At 34.4% G+C, this 17,491-nt stretch overlaps 1 protein-coding gene across 1 annotated transcript in view; it reads right to left on the bottom strand.

The window, feature by feature from the left end:
- Window positions 1-4,367: 4,367 nt before the first annotated feature.
- Window positions 4,368-17,491, bottom strand: part of MTBP (MDM2 binding protein) — a 138,792-nt gene continuing 125,668 nt past the window's right edge. Inside the window, exons 18-22 of the mRNA XM_077167561.1 lie at window positions 11,312-11,578; window positions 9,399-9,660; window positions 8,752-8,865; window positions 5,663-5,728; window positions 4,368-4,512 (exon numbers count right to left, since the gene is read on the bottom strand). Coding sequence (XP_077023676.1) covers window positions 4,474-4,512; window positions 5,663-5,728; window positions 8,752-8,865; window positions 9,399-9,660; window positions 11,312-11,578 — 748 coding nt within the window. The 3' untranslated portion in view covers window positions 4,368-4,473. The remainder of the gene's footprint in view (window positions 4,513-5,662; window positions 5,729-8,751; window positions 8,866-9,398; window positions 9,661-11,311; window positions 11,579-17,491) is intronic.

Genomic DNA, 17,491 nt, shown 5'->3' with positions numbered 1-17,491 from the left:
ATCTAAGGACAGCATGGAAGTTAATTTAAAGTTGTATCTGAATAAGGAAAGTGTGGAGGGATGGGGAAACCTTGTAATTTCCCCTCAGGCACCTTAATAAAGGAGGTTATAGCCAGAACCGTTGATCCTGTAGAGAGGAGCTTGAGAATCTCAGTAAGGCATCTAAAAATTTAGGAACTAATTTCTTTCATTAGTCTAGTTTACTAAAAAAGCTCTCCAAACCACAATTAATGATCCAATGGGGATATAATTTCAACAAGACAAAGTCTCCAAAACACAAATGAATCAGACTTCTTTGGTTTCTGTGGAAAGGATATGCTTTGGTCTCTCCTATTTCTCTCCACACAGCACCTCCTCACGCCCGCCACCTTACACTCTTGAGGCTCACTGCCCTTTCCATGGTACACAAAGCCATAGCAAATGGGCAATGCTTTGGGGAAAAACATTTGGTGGAGTTGGTAATTAGGGATGAAAGTTAACAACAACCTGAAAACTACAGACAGATTCCTTGAAAGTGGTATTTTTGAGGATAAAAATGGTTGAGTATCAGTAGTTTCATGTGGTCCAACCAAATACAGCAGAGAATACAAAAATCAAGTGGATTGGATCAGGGATTTCTCTTATAATTATCTGGGTATATAAACAAAGTAGGAAATTATGAAGGAACAATAGAATTTTAAAAGAAAATCAAGGTAGAATGATTTTATTAAGTGACTCAGAGAAATACTATAGTTGCTCAAATTATGCAGCAAGTACTAAGTTTAAATATACAATAGGGCAATCAGTATCATCACAAACAGGATACAGAACATTTATATCACCAGTTTCCCTGTGCCTCCTCCCAGTCAGTTTCTACAACGTCTGCCCCCAGGAACCCATTTTTTGATTTCTGTGACTCGGATTATGTCTGCCTTCCGTAGAATTTCGCATTTCTGGTGTTTTCTCTTTGACATATGTTTTAGATTCATCCATGTTGTTGCATGTTTCACTAGTATGTCTCTTTCTATCGACAAGTAGTATTCCACTACATGGATATTTTATAATTTGTTATCCTCTTGGATTGTAACAGTTTGAAACAATTATTAATTAAACTGGTATGAACAGTTGAGTTCAAGTCTTTGTAAGACATATATCCTAATTTCTACTTAGTAGTGGAATGGCTGACTCATAAGATAAGCATAAATTTAACTTTACTATAAGACACAATTCAGTATTTTCCAATTTGATTATAAGCATTTTCCATTCTGACCAACAATGAATGAGATTTTCAACTGCTCCAAATAATTATCAAGAAATGGTATCATCAGTTTAAGATTTATCTATTCTAGTGGGTGTTTAGTGGCCTCTCATTGTGGTTTTAATTTGCATTCCCCTTGATGACTGATGATGATGAGCATCTTTCACGTGCTTTATGCCATTCCTTATCTTCTGTTGTGAAATGTTTGTTCAAATCTTTGCCCATTTTAAAAAATCTGAGTTATGTCTTCTTATTAAGTTGGAAAAGCTCTTTATATAATCTAGAAGTAAGTCCTTTGTCCGATATATAAACCACAGATAATTTCTCCAAATTCATGGCTTACATTTTCATTTTCTTAATGGTGTCTTTTAATAAGCAGAACTTATTTTGAAACCCAAATCCAGTTTATTTCTATTATTTTTATCTTGCAGTCTGTGCTTTTTGTGTCCTTTCTCAGAAATCTTTGTTTATTACCAGTGATGAAGATTTTTCTCTTTTCTTTTTTTTTTTTAATGGCTTTAGATTTTAAATTTAGGAGTATGATTCTTATTGAGTTAATATTTGCACATGGTGTGAGGTCATGGTTGAGGTTCATTTTTTTTTTTCCATATGGATATCCAGTTATTCAAGGTCCATTTGTTGAAAAGATTTTTCTTACTTCAATGGAATGCACTGGTATGTACGTGTTCCATTTGTCTGCAAGCTTGTCTTAATTCCAATTCCACAATGTCTTAATTACAGTAGACTTATAGTAAGCCTTCAAATCTAGTAGTAAGTCCTACAACTCCAATCTCTTTTCATTTTTATTTTTTTCGAAATTATTTAGCTATTCCATGTCTTTTTTTTTGACTGGGCAGACACTGGGAATCAAACCCGGGTCTCCAGTGTGGCAGGCGAGTATTCTGCCTGCTAAGCCACTGTCCGACTGCCCTCCATGTCCTTTTAATATGCAATTTAAGTTCATTTAGATTTTTGTTTAGTCAAGTTAGTTACATAATTCACATACACTAAATTTCAAATAGCACTGCAAGTTCATCAAGTACTTTGAAACTCGGTCACCTAAAGTATTATAAATGGTATCAGCATTACAGGTTATCCTCAAAACCCATTTTAATCTATAATATTATTACTTATAACAGAAAACCTAGTTCCTTGGAGTAGTAAAAAAAAAAAAAGACAGATAAACCAACACTTGCAGACATCCTGTGATAAGACTGCATAGGAAGTATGCGTCAACAAAGGGTCTCATCTAGCTCTGTAAACTTCCTAGCTACCTGACCCTGGATATAACAATGTTGCTATGCTTTAATTTCTCATTTGTAAAAATGGGAACTATCTACTTCATATAGTTGCTATAATTATGTAAAATACTTAGCATAATGCCTGGCACATAGTGCTCAGTAAATATTAGCTATTATCCTCAAGCTTACATGAACACTATGAAGTTAGCATTATTCTATTTTTAGAAGAGACAATTGAGGGTATGAGAGATTTTTACCCTAGTATTATTGCTTCTGTTCCTAGGCTAATGTCTTAAAATTGCCTCATCTACCCTATTACACTTTAATACCAACTATTCCCTCTCACCTTATAAATGTTTATTAATCTGGTTGAATGAATTTGCACTGTAAAAGTCAACTGGTATAAAATTTTAAAAGAAAATATTTGCTGATCTAATGGAATCTTTAAATACTGGTTCACTCCTTCCAATATCCGTGATAGTGAAAAGTTCAGGCAAAAGGAGGGCATTTCAAATCAGCAGCTCCACAAAACCCCTAGAAATACCTTTTGAAAACATTAGCTGTGCTTTGAGGATATACAAAGATTTGTTTTATGCAAAGCAAAACAAGCATACACATTAAGCATATTTCACTGGGAAGAAAATATAAAGAAAAATACAGATATGGACTAAAAAATTAAAAATTGCATACTATTAAAAATGAAATTAAAACAAATTTGATAACTTAGGGAAAATATTTGTAATGTAGATGACAAAGGGCTAAGATTCTTAATATGTAAGAACCCATACAAACCAGTAAGAAAAAGCTAAATATTCAAAATAAAAATAGACAGAGGCTAAGAATAAACAATTTTAAAAGCTGCCAATATATATTTTTAAAAGTTAAATCTCATTATTTTCAATTATTTAAAGAAAGGAAACAGAGACTATGCTGGTGGGAGTGCAAACTGATGACTCAGGAAGGAAATCTGGAAATATTTATCAAAAAACTTAAGACCCACAAATTCCACTTCTAAAAAATTTAACTAAGGAAATCAGTCATTACTAGGAAGTAGTAGGAAGATTCATCAAAGTTTTATTTATAATAGGGAAAAATAGGACTTAGATGTCCAATAATGTGGGATTGGTGAAACAAATTATGGTTCAGCTATTTAAAGCAGTTATTAAAATAATGACATATGACATATTGTAAGTTAAAAGCAGTCTATAATAAAATATTTATCTATCCCCCAAAGGTACTCACCCATATACAGTGTGGCCACAATTTTGAAAATATTTTAAAAATAATTACACGTGTATTTTAAAAAATATTAACAAGGGCTACCTCTGGATAGTGGGAAGAATTTTTATAATTTTTAAAAAATAATTTTTCCACTTTTTAAATATATTCTGAATTTTTCAGGTTTTCTATCATGGGAAAAGATAGTCTTGGATGGGGAACAGTCTGGTCTAGGAGTCTGTACCTAGAATTATTTTCTCTAGGTCATATTTCACATTGTCTTAGTTTTTGATCATCCTAATAAACATTAAGAGCTCTGAAAGTAAGGCTCTGGGGCAGAATAAAGGAAGATAACTTCTTGCATGACTTTTTTTTTCTTACATGAATTTTTTTATGCTACTGAAACACATGAAAAATATCTCTCATGCGACTCAGAAATTTACGTAGGCCTAATAACAAAAACATTTAACCCAAGAAGCAATTTTTTTCTATTTATTATAAGAATTAAATAACCAAAAGTAAAAAAAAATGCATAAAAATATTTATTTAAAAATTAAAATACAGTGAAACTGTATAAAATAAGCATACAATTAAAAATACATTAACTGGGTATCCCCAAATCTATATTAAATATAGGATATTTATAAAATTCTTTAAAATTTTAACATCTATTCTTTGAGTAAGGTTTATAATTTGTTTATAATTTTCAAACAAAGGAAGGAAGTAGTAAATAATGACTCCACTCCTATTTTAATTGTCCAAAGAGAATATTCTGGGTCATTTCTTGCTTGTCTTTTCTAATACCCATTCAATCACCTAGGGGGAGAAAAAGAAATATGATTGTGGTACCTTTCTATAGAAAATACAAGTAGTAGAAAAGTATACTGTTAAAACTTCAAAGGCATTTTTTTTTCTTTAGATTCTACTTTATTTGGTAAAACTTAGAAACTAACAACCAATTCACACATACCCCGCCTCCTTCCCTCTGAAGAAGGCTTGCGGATCATCCACCATCTCCAGGTTTTATACACCAGCAGCCCATGGCCGGTGTTCAAACCTCCAGACCCCAAAGCTTGCAGAGGCAACAGAAGAAAGTAAAAGGAAGCTCTCACTCCAAAGACAATGAAACCCTCCCACCCCTCTTCCCCCAACACACAACCTCCCTATACCCCCAACCTAAATAAAAAGACAGAGGAAATGCATGAGACACACACACACACACACACACACACACACACACACACACACACACACACACACACCTTCCTTTCAGCTGAAGAACTGCAAGATCCCTCCCTGGAAAGAGGAAAAGTGGCCAACACCAGCTGAAGTTTGGTGGTCCAAGGTAATGGCTGGAATCATGGGAGACTGGTAAAAATCCAGGGAGAAGATATTTCGCCTTCAGCCTATACCAGGTCTCTAGTGAACTGGTTTTAGTTCTAAAACAACCCCATTTCCACACAGGTGCACTGTGGGTGTGGGGAAAGGAACATGGTACAAACTTTAAAATAAAGAATAACATGTCCAAATCTTCTTAAAGATACATTTTCTAATGTAAGAATACTTTTTGTTGGACTTCTGCTGCAGAGTACAATATTGTTTTCACTGGACAAAATGAAGATTCTGCTCCGCTTTTCTACCTTTATTTGAAAATATTTAGAAACATTCACTGGAATGAAATTAAACCAAGCTTTGTAAAAAAGCTAATAAAAATGATTAGATTTTCTAGCTCTTTGGACTATTTACTTTTTTTTAACATCATTTTAGAAACTTTGGCTAACAGAGCAACCAATTAAATACTCTCCTTGAGTAAGTCAATAAATATCATAAATCAAGGAAATTTCATAGGGACAGAGTTGATAACACCACTCACTTATGTCTTACAGCATATATAATATCATCATAGTTGCCCTGAAATAAAGAATCCATTTAATTTAATGTAGTTTCTTGGGAATAATTAATTTACCTGTACAGCATTGTTGTTTGCAGTTTTCTTCATTTCCTCCAATAGGCCCCTTGAAGTTTTAAGATCCTGAACATAATAAAATACAAAGTGTAATTTGCACATTAAATTACACAGAATAACTCATTATTAAGTAAACTTGATATCCCAAGTTTATTCCACAACTACCAATGTGATTACAGAATCACTACAAAAAGTCAAAGTAAGAGAAGTTACAGCCATCCTAAAATATAAAAATATTCCAACTAAAATACACACACACACACATTTATATATATACACACACAAAATCCATATAGCTCTTATCTAATTTTCACAATATCACTGACCTAACCTAAGCCCTATCCTAGACTCTGAGTATCCACAAATGCTTCATTATTCAGGAAATGAATATGCAGTTTATAATATTTTTCAGATGAGACATCTTTTTTATTCTTTTTTTAGTTGTTTCACTCCCCTACAGAGAATGACCAAAGGAAAAAAAAAAAAGATGAAGGGTGTATAAAAAATTAATGTTTGTATCTGTCAAATTAGATGTCCATGTAAAAAAAACCTAATCATATTTAAAAGCTCTGATTTAAATTGTATTAAAAAGTTTAATCATAAAAAGGCAGTCCTCTTCTGCACCTACAAGTTATGCTCCATAGAGGCAGCCACTTTCTTTTAATTATTCTTCTTTCTTATACTTTTATACTTCTAAATAATATGCTGATTCTGCTACTTACTAATTTAACAATTTTAGTTAGTCACTGTCTAAACCACTATCAGTTTTAATGGATAAATATTCAGATTTCATAGGCTATCTCCTTTCTCTTCCTCTCAATCTAACAGTTGCTATACAATTTCTGATTAGTAAATACTCAGTGTCTGCATTAGTATGTCTAGATAAATACTGCTCAATCTTGACCTAATTAATATATTATGGTTACAGTTTGTCTTTCAGCTAATGTTTGCTTATGCTATAGTTAATAACTACCTGTTTTATTGGTTTCATTTGCTTAGTTTTCCATGTATATAATTCTGCCCGTTGCCCATCCTCAAAGGCTGCAATAGATGAAATAAATGCCAAACATTTTTTCAATCATTCAAGAATACTGGATAATCTGGTTTTTGGAGGTTTTTTTTTTTAAATTACTTTTTTAACCTGGAGATTTTTTTTCTTTCATAGCCTGCTCTAATTCAGTCTAGTAGCTGCCTAGGCCTGGTTCTGTTAGGACTTAGCTTCCCCATTAGATTAGTTTCTGTTTTATTTCTTGATTCAGTCCTTTGTTAGGCTGAACTTCATATTCTGGCAGCTTCCTCACAAAGAGTACATTAAAGACAAAATTTTTTTCCCATGGTTGAAAGTATCTTTATTGAATTCTCATATCTGATAGCATTCTATACTGAATGCTAGATAAATCACCCTTCTTCAGAACTTGGAAATACTTTCCTACTGTCTTATCATGCCCACTGTTGGACGAGTCCGATGCCGTTCTGATTACTGATTTTTTGTATATAAACTACTTTTTCTTCTTGGATGCTTTTAGGAAATGTTCTGACTATCCCAAAGGATGTGAAATTCCACACTCATGTAACTTCCTATGGAATTTTTATCCACTGATCTGGGCATTCAGTATGCCCTTTGCAGCAAGAGGTTTTTGTCTTTCAGTTCTGGAAATAGTTATATTTTTGATAATTTTCTCTCCTCTACTAATTTTGAAACTCCTACTTAGCATATTTTTAGTATCATATTCTATTAGCATAGATCTTCTATACTCACCCTCCCATTTTCTTGTCCTATTTTCAATGTTTGTCATTTAGCTATAATTTCTGGTAAATTTCTTCATCTCCACTGTTCATTCTTTCTATTGAATTAATTTAGTCATAATTTTATCTTCAAAGAGCTCTCTCTTTTTCTATATATATATTTAAAGGCAGCACTCTATCCCAGTTTTATAGATGCAATTATCTTCTTTCTGAGAGAATTACAGTTTTATGAAGTTTCCTTCAGCATCTGGCCCTTCAAGGTTCCATTTATTCCTTTTTATTTTGGTATTCATTATTTTTATATGTTAGAATCTTCTTCAGAAGTCTGCTAATCCAGACTGTCCATTCTTTTAAAAAATGAGACACTAAAACTCTTACTGGAAGCTCCAGCTGTGTAGACCTTGTTCACCTGGGGCTTTAAGGTAGGATGATAATGGGGCCAATTGGCTGAATTTTTCACTGCAGCTCCTAATTCTTTTTTCTCTAGAGACTATTTCCTGTACAGACACATAGTGGGAATAAGGAATAGCATGTGTAATACATCTTGTAATTGATATTAACAGAAGGACACAGAGAGGAAACTGAAGATTCCCCAGTTCACTTTGAAGTTCTTTACTTAATCCACCTATTTTCCACTTGGCACCTTGCCCTGCTTTCCATGATACGTCTCTTCAGATACTGAGTCTCTCAGAGACTGTAATATCTAAATATGCATGATTCTCATTGGTATTTTACTAGGCAGGTATTAAATTATAACTTTTTTCACTCTGTTATGCTACTCTTCCAAGGGCTTTCTGTTGTTCATCAATGTCCTGAAAACATTTCTATAGTTTTCGTCTTGTCTTTTCTCTTTGTTTTTATTGGTTAATACTACTTTTCCAGAGGGATTTTAGAATGAAAGTGTTTGAATCATATAGTCAATGTGCCATTTTAACCAAAAATCCACGTCTAACTGTGATTAAAGCCAGAAACATTTAACACTGGATAACGTAAAATCATATAAGTTTTAGAGAACTGTCATCTGAGTGGCTGATTGGTCAATATTTCACAACAGGCTGATAATAAAAGTGTAATTGTCCTTTCATTGTATTATGAAATTACTAATTAAACCTGTTTTGAAATGTATTATCAACTGTAATCAAAGGTGTGTTGGGGAAATGTTGAAGATACAAGTTAATATGGAATTTTCCATGTAATAAGGATAAAATAAAATAAATCAAACATAAAAATATTTTGGTTTTTATTTTTCCATTTCAAATTTTTAAAAATATCTGAAAACTTATATTCTATTAGTACAAAAACATTAGAACATGAACTAACTTTGGCATTAGAAGACAACGTACCTTTAGATAGAACTTGGAGATTTCAAAGAGACGCTGGCTGCATGCAGTAAAACATTCATGAGACTCAGTAATACTGTGTTTCTTCAGGGTTTCAGTAACTACTTCTTTCAACATCTTAAAAAGAACATAATATATGAGTAATATTTCTTGGAAAAGGCACAAATATCATTTCTAACATATGAATTTCACAATCATTTAACACAAAACAACTGGGAAGAAAAGATACCTATAATGTTCATATATGTGCCACAGGATAACATCTGTCTGAAGGAAAGGATTGGGGTATCATAAGCAAGGAAGTTAAATCATGAGTTCTGAATAAAATGTAAAAATTTCATACAGCAGAGATATACAGATGTGTTTGTTTTATTATGGAAAATGTCAAACAAAAATGTAGGGAGAGTATTTTATAATAAATCCTCACCTCCGTATATCTACCAAACAGCCTCAACAATGATCAATTCATGGCTAATTTTGTTTAATTTGTACCCTTACCCATTTTCCCACCACCCCTCTCTTACTGGATTATTTTAAAGTAAATTCCAGATATCATTTCATTTCATTCATAAAATTGTTAGATGTATACTTTAAAGGACTCTAAGCAAGTTCCCATGTAGAACTAAGAAAGATGGGAAATAAATCTTTACCCGTGTGTGTTTCTGTGACCTTGATTCCTTTATTTGCCTTGATGTTTTTGATTCTTGCACATTTTTTTGATCAGAAATAGCCTTTGTAGTGACTTTTGGAGTTTCACAGCTAAGAACTGGAACAGATGGAAGAGCCACAGACAATGACCTCTCTGCCTGGGGTCTTCTGGATGTTACTACATGATGATGATGATGATGATGATGATTACTATTGCCACTTGACTGAGAAAGAAGAGAATCTGAACTTTCAGACTTCACAAGTCTATCGTGGAAAAGAAAATCAAGAACATAGATTAAGTAAATCAACAATGAAGTCTATTTTCTGTCCTAAACATTACAACTATATCCATTCAAACATAAACCCAAGAAAAGCAAAGAAAATTTTCTTACAACTACTGCCTTAAATAAGCAATTAACACATTATAAACTTGCCCCTTTAGTTCTTCAAATGAGTGAGTACAATACAGAACAGAATGAATAACAAACCAGAATTTCAGCTAACATAAGGAATGCAATAAACTGTATTAGTAATCCTCCTTTATTTGCATAAATCAGCTTTGGAAGTAAGATGGTACTATTTATAAAATCAATACTCATTCTCTGTTAACTACTTTTCCTTCTCCATTAAGGTAATTCTAACAAAGAGACCACAACTTAAATCTTATTCCACCTGTGCAAAATAAGTAATATTACTAAAACATATACAAATAATACTATAAAACTGGCTTTTGTTTTAATCTTTCTAAAATGTTTATGTTTGCTTCTGTCAAGACCCACGTTTTTCCTTTTATAGGATAGGGTCTTAGAGTCTTCAATTCTGCTAACCTACAGGCCACAGTGTATTTTCTTTTCAAGAACATCCATATCTTTTTATTAGTTGCAGGTCAGAAATAAGGAATAATTACAAAATATGATATTCCAAATGTTAATGGATTTCTTTTTGGCTTTATCAGGTATAAAAAATTACCATGAATTTATAAAGTCCTTATGAAAGTAATTTGGTTTTACCCTATCAGGGAAATAGAATTCTAATATATATTAGAATTCTAAAATATATATATATATATATATATATATTTTTTTTTTTTTTTTTGCATGGGGAGGCACCAGGAATCAAACCTGGTCTCCAGCATGGCAGGCAAGAACTCTGCCTGCTTAGCCACCATTGGCCTGCCCGTAATATTTTAAACTGTTGAAAAAAAAATTTTTGAAAGTTTTATTTTCATATATTTCACACTTTTTGAAATTTAAAGTAGTACAATAAGAATTTAAGCCTTCCTTTAAGATGCAAAGGACCTAAATTTGAAAGCGGTTCTAAAGATAAAAATTCAATGGAAATTAGGAGTATTATTTCACAAACTTCTAACTTCTGATCAAGTATTCAAACATTTTATTTAGCTAGCAAAAAAGGCATCTGAAAAATTTTCATATCGTGCATTATGATCAAGGCTTTAAAGCTATATACCATATGTAACAAGTGGTTTTAAAATGGTGACTCATGGAATTCCTGAAGGGGCCAACACAGTGGGGAAGCATAGAGGGAGAGGGAAGGAAGAGCTGACAGGACAATGATTATTCCCAAACACCTTTTTCAACAGAGCAGCTCAGCTGCTTAATCTATTAAGATTTCCACAGTTTCAAAGCTTAAAAATTTTGCAATCCATTGTACTAAAGGACGGTTGGATTCACACATAAAGAAATTATAAGTCATTTCTATTAATCACTTAAAAACAAAATCATCAACCTCTGGGAAAAAAAAAAAAAAAACACCTCCTGGTATGAAGGAATTAAACTACCTAAAATCTATCCAGAAAGCAACGTAAAAATATTTAAGAGCAACATGAAAAAAAAGTTACTCTAGTGATTAAAATACTTTCTGTCAAGATACTATTCATGTGCATTTAATACATCACCTTTTTTGGGGATGAAGACAATTATGGTCTTTTGATCTCCGTTTAAATTGGGATACTTCAGTTCGGAGTTCACACTGTAAAGCTTCTCCATCAGGGACACTTCCAGGCTCTGACAAAACTGCAGGAGATGGAAGAGGGCTCAACACAGTAGGTATTGGAAAACCTTCTCTGGTGCATGTAGTTTGAGTTTCATAACGAATAAGACGAGACTGAAGTTCAGAAAATCCTCCATCTCTTTCTAAAGCTTTTCGATCATCCAAGCAATACCTAGAATGAGCAAAAATCATTAATCAAAGACTCCACAAGAGCAAAGACTTCTCCCTGCCAATTATAAAATAAAACATTTAGTTTTAAGGAAAGGTTTAAAAAGTTCTCACTTCAGTTCCTAATAATTGTTGGAAGATTGAGTGAATGGCCTATTTCTCTCACAAATTCAGCTTATCTTCCTGCTATAAGACATGGCAAAGATTAAAACATGTTAAGAACAATCTGATCCCTCTTTAACTGTTTCTGGGCAACAGATTAAGTTAATCCTCTGGATTAATATTTTCAAAATAATACATTTACTCTTTTAATACTTTTTAAAAATCTACCAAATTCTGATCTCTCAACATGGCTAATACCTCACTACTGTGAAATGGTGGCTTATTTTAGAAAGGTCAAGTTTATTTTCAACACAAAGATTACACGGGTATCAAAGCATTCTGAACTGGCTCACCAAACACAGCTAAGAACATTTAAAATTTTTTCTTGGAAACACACTTCCCATTTTATTGACTGACAGATTTTTCCTTCAAAGACTTAGACAGTCAGCCTCTGTGCATCTGGTTTCTAGCTAAATCTGATTCCGGGAATCAATTAAATGTTAGTTCAGTGAATGCTTCTAAACTCAAAGAAATGCCATGTTGTTAAGGACAACAAAGAAGCATAACAGAAAAACCACCCATGAGATGTGTGACCTTGGAAAGCTCTTCACTTTCTCACATTTCTACACCTGCCTCATCAAAGAAAACACAAATGGTTTCACATACGTGATGGTTGGATTGTAAAAATTGAAACTTTTCTCTGATGCCTATCCTCTTTATCTGTAAAATTCTAAGAAGCACCCTTAAATCAGATTTTAGATCCATGACCTTTTATTTTAATCCCCAAGAAGTACATCCTTACCTTAACATTTGATTGCCAATAGACTTTTAAGGACTATTTCTCCAATGTGACATGGGCATATTTTATTTCTAAGAGTATAGGCTATGGAGATAGGCTCCTTAGATTTAAATTCAAGCTTCCAACTTACTAGCTATGTCAACTTGGCCAAATTACTGAACTTTACGCTTCTAATTCCTCATTTGTAAAATGAGAATGACAGTAGCTGTCTCAAAGATATATTGTGAGGATTCCTTGAATTGGTGCATGTACAGCACTTACATCTAGTACTTGGAACATGGCAAGTAAAACAGTCAATAAATGTAAGCTGTGACTGCTGTTATTATCATCAGCAGCTGCAGCATCATTACATTTATTTTCTACCACATCAAAGCTTATAATATGCTCATAATATATAGTACAGTCAGGATTTAAACCCATGTTAATGACTACAGAGCCTGACCTTGACCATTTTACTATGCTCTCTCTTATGTAAAATATAAGGAGCTTTAGCGATCACCTTACTCAGTGGTCAACCCACGGCTGAACATTAGAATCATCTAAAGAGTTTTTAAGAAATACTGATACCTGTCCACATGTCCAGAGTTTCTAATTTAGTTAGTCTAGGGAGAGATATTTTTTTTTAAATTTTTTTTATTAATCAAAAAAAAGAAAAGAAATTAACACAACATTTAGAAATCATTCCATTCTACACATGCACTCAGTTATTCTTAGTATCATCACATAGATGTATGATCATCATTTCTTAGTACATTTGTATCGATTTAGGAAAAGAACTAGCAAAACAGCAGAAAAAGATATAGAATGTTAATATAGAGAAGAGAATTAAAATAATAATAATAATAAAAAACATATATATATAAAAAGGAAAAAGAAAAAACAAAAACAAAAGATACAAACACACAAACAAACAAACAAAAAAACCATATTTCAGGTTCAGCTTCATTCAGTGTTCCAACCTAGTTACATTACACTTAGGTATTATTGTGCTGTCCATTTTTGAGTTTTTGTATCTAGTCCTGTTGCACAGTCTGTATCCCTTCAGCTTCAATTACCCATTGTCTTACCCTGTTTCTAACTCCTGCTGGTCTCTGTTACCAATGATATATTCCAAGCTGATTCTCGAATGTCGGTTCACATCAGTGGGACCATACAGTATTTGTCCTTTAGTTTTGGGCTAGACTCACTCAGCATAATGTTCTCTAGGTCCATCCATGTTATTACATGCTTCATAAGTTTAGTCTGTCTTAAAGCTGCATAATATTCCATCGTAGGTATACGCCACAGTTTGTTTAGCCACTCGTCTGTTGATGGACATTTTGGCTGTTTTCATCTCTTTGCAATTGTAGATAATGCTGCTATAAACATTGGTGTGCAAATGTCCGTCTGTGTCTTTGCCCTTGAGTAGATACCTAGCAGTGGTATTGCTGGGTCGTAATCCATTCTGCCATTCTATGTCTTTTGATTGGGAAATTCAGTCCATTAACTTTTAGTGTTATTACTGTTTGGATAATATTTTCCTCTACCATTTTGGCTTTTGTATTATATATATCATATCTGATTTTCCTTCTTTCTACACTTTACTCCATACCTCTCTCTTCTGTCTTTTCGTATCTGACTCTAGTGCTCCCTTTAGTATTTCTTGCAGAGCTGGTCTCTTGGTCACAAATTCTCTCAGTGACTTTTTGTCTATAAATGTTTTAATTTCTCCTTCATTTTTGAAGGACAATTTTGCTGGATATAGGAGTCTTGGTTGGCAGTTTTTCTCTTTTAGTAATTTAAATATATCATCCCACTGTCTTCTAGCTTCCATGGTTTCTGCTGAGAAATCTACACATAGTCTTATTGGGTTTCCCTTGTATGTGACAGATTGTTTTTCTCTTGCTGCTTTCAAGATCCTCTCTTTCTCTTTGACCTCTGACATTCTAACTAGTAAATGTCTTGGAGAACGCCTATTTGGGTCTATTCTCTTTGGGGTACGCTGCACTTCTTGAATCTGTATATTTAGGTCTTTCATAAGAGTTGGGAAATTTTCAGTGATAATTTCTTCCGTTAGTTTTTCTCCTCCTTTTCCCTTCTCTTCTCCTTCTGGGACACCCACAACACGTATATTTGTGCGCTTCATATTGTCATTCAGTTCCCTGATTCCCTGCTCAAGTTTTTCCATTCTTTTCCCTATAGTTTCTGTTTCTTTTTGGAATTCAGATGTTCCATCCTCCAGTTTACTAATTGTAGCTTCTGTCTCTTTAGATCTACCATTGTAGGTATCCATTGTTTTTTCCATTTTTTCTTCTTTGTCCTTCACTCCCATAAGTTCTGTGATTTGTTTTTTCAGATTTTCTATTTCTTCTTTTTGTTCAGCCCATGTCTTCTTCATGTCCTCCCTCAATTTATTGATTTGGTTTTTGAAGAGTTTTTCCATTTCTGTTCGTATATTCAGCATTAGTTGTCTCAGCTCCTGTATCTCATTTGAACTATTGGTTTGTTCCTTTGACTGGGCCATATCTTCAATTTTCCGAGCGTCATCCATTATTTTCTGCTGGTGTCTGGGCATTTGATCAGATTTCCCTAGGTGTGGGACCCAGCTGGTTGAAAGGTTTTTCTGTGGAATCTCTGGGCTCTGTTTTTCTTTTCCTGCCCGGTAGGTGGCGCTCGTGGCGGTCGTCTGTCTGCGGGGCAGTCGGCCCAGGAAACCGTGCGTGGAGGCGGGGGTCGCTGGCCACAGCTTGGGGGAGTGCCGGTCCAAATTGCCCAGCTGGCCCGAGACGCCAAGCGTGACGGGAGGGCCCCGCTATCCAACGTTCCCAGTCAGACTGGGAGCCACGTGCGTGGCCGCCCCGGCCGGGAAAACGTGCGCCCCTCGGGTATCTCACCGCAGTGGATTCTCCCTGCCTGTTCAGCCGTTCCAGAATGGGGTACGCTGTCTTTTTGGTCTCTGTCGTGACTCCGGGAGCTGTTTCGTATTGTTTCTGTTTCTTTAGTTGCTTTTCTGGAGGAGGAACTAAGACCCGCGTGTCTTACTAAGCCGCCATCTTCTCCGGAAGTCGGGAGAGATATTTTTAAAAGCTTCCTAGGTGATTCTGAAGTGTAAAGAGGTCTGAAAATCTCTCATCTAATACAACAGTATAATTTACAAACAAGTGAGGAAACAGTTCCTAAGTCAAAATGTTAATTGGTGGCAAAGCAGTGTCTAGGACCTAGGTCTCTCAATTCTCTAGTGTACTTTCTGTAGTCTGTTGTTTAATAAAACATATTTCTTTAAAAGTCTGCAGAAATTCTAAGGATGCCTAAAGAGTCCTACTTTTATCCTGGATAATTAGTAAATCTAGAGCAAAGATTAGGAACTGTGAACTTTAAGAAATGTTCTAGGCAAGAGGCAATGGAATAGCTATGGAAAATTGAGAAAAGATGTGTATTTCAATTCTAAGATGCATTATTTTATTCTATTCAAAGACTAAGATTCTAATAAGTATATTTTCCTTCCAGTTTTTTTTTCAACATCGGCAGGCACCGGGAATCGAACCCGGGTCTTCTGGCATGGCAGGCAAGCATTCTTGCCTGCTGAGCGACTGTGGCCCACTCTTCCAATTTTAATATCTCTTAATCACAGCTGTTCATAATGTCAACCCTTCAACTCAATTATGTACATGTTGGCTTTAAAGTGCAATTTAAAATATCTGCAAAATAATTATACCATGATTTGGCACTGCAACCAAAAGCTACTTTGTAAATAAGAGAGAAACATAAAGTAGCAGGATGTATATTTGATATTAGTAAAGAAATATTTATTGTTGGATAAATGACAGTAATTCCTTTTTATTATTTGCAAAACAATAACTAAATGTTTTATGGGTCCTAAGAAAGAAAAATATCCACAAGAAGATGAAGCTATTTTTGTTTTGTAACTGAGAAACAAGCAAAATCACTCCTATTATACACTAGGCAATGCCACTGAAGGGAGGAGACACTGCCAAATCTCTAGGAATAGATAAAAGAAACAAAACAAGAGGCTGGTAAGGCCAATTGACTGTCACAGTTTAACTGACAGCAGAATTTAATTCATTCTTTAAAAAAATAGTGCAGCAGACAAACAATGGCATTTTACCCTCCAGGATATGGTGGATAAGTGAAAAATAAAACAAATAGTGGATATATTCATTCCATTTTGTCTTAAGAAACATTGATTTACACTTGAGTAGTTTATATTTTTACTTTTCCCAAATATTCCTTTATGTCAGAGGAGAGAAAAAGATTAAGAGTTCTAGAGGACCACAGCATCATATGAAAGCTTTCTTCATAGTTTCATATTTACTTTAAAATTTCGTTTCTACTCCATAACCTATGCTTAACATAAATAGACCCTCACACCATATACCCAAATCCTCTTGAAAAGCATACTTCTGGATATACTGTGCTCAATTCCTGCAACTTTCTCAGTTGAGTCTCAATACTCCCAGTTTAAAGAGCACAGATTTACACTAAAAGAAAACTGTGTCACAGCTAGATGTGTTTATGAGAGTAGACAAGTAGCAGAGGAGAAGAGAAGTACTTCTTTAAAAAACAGGCCAGGACTACATAACAACATGTGTATATATTGATAAATAAAGCTTTGTGTAGATTTAGGCCCATCAGGAAACACTATCTAAATTAATCTTAATTTAATATTTTGGTAAATGATCATGAAGAACATATCTTTGTATGTTACATATTCTCCAAATTGATATGTAACATTAAGATTTTTCTGTAGTAAAAAAAACAACAACACAAGAAAAAAAAGTAGAGCTCTTTCTCCGCGGGCGGTGCTCCCGCTGCCAGCCAGACAGCCGTCCTCTCCCTCTTTCTCCGCGGGCGGCGCTCCCGCCGCCAGCCAGCCAGTCCTCCTCTCCCTCTTTCTCCGCGGGTGGCACTCCCGCCACAGCGAGCCAGCCCTCCTCTCCCTCTTTCTCCGCGGGAGGCGCTCCCGCCGCCAGTCAGACAGCCCTCCTCTCCCTCTTTCTCCACGGGCGGCGCTCCCGC

The sequence above is a fragment of the Tamandua tetradactyla genome, chromosome 6 (genome assembly GCF_023851605.1).
Source record: "Tamandua tetradactyla isolate mTamTet1 chromosome 6, mTamTet1.pri, whole genome shotgun sequence".
In the NCBI taxonomy this organism is placed as follows: domain Eukaryota; kingdom Metazoa; phylum Chordata; class Mammalia; order Pilosa; family Myrmecophagidae; genus Tamandua; species Tamandua tetradactyla.
Note: the sequence above shows the minus strand (reverse complement) of the source record. Positions and strands in the feature narration are given on the sequence as shown.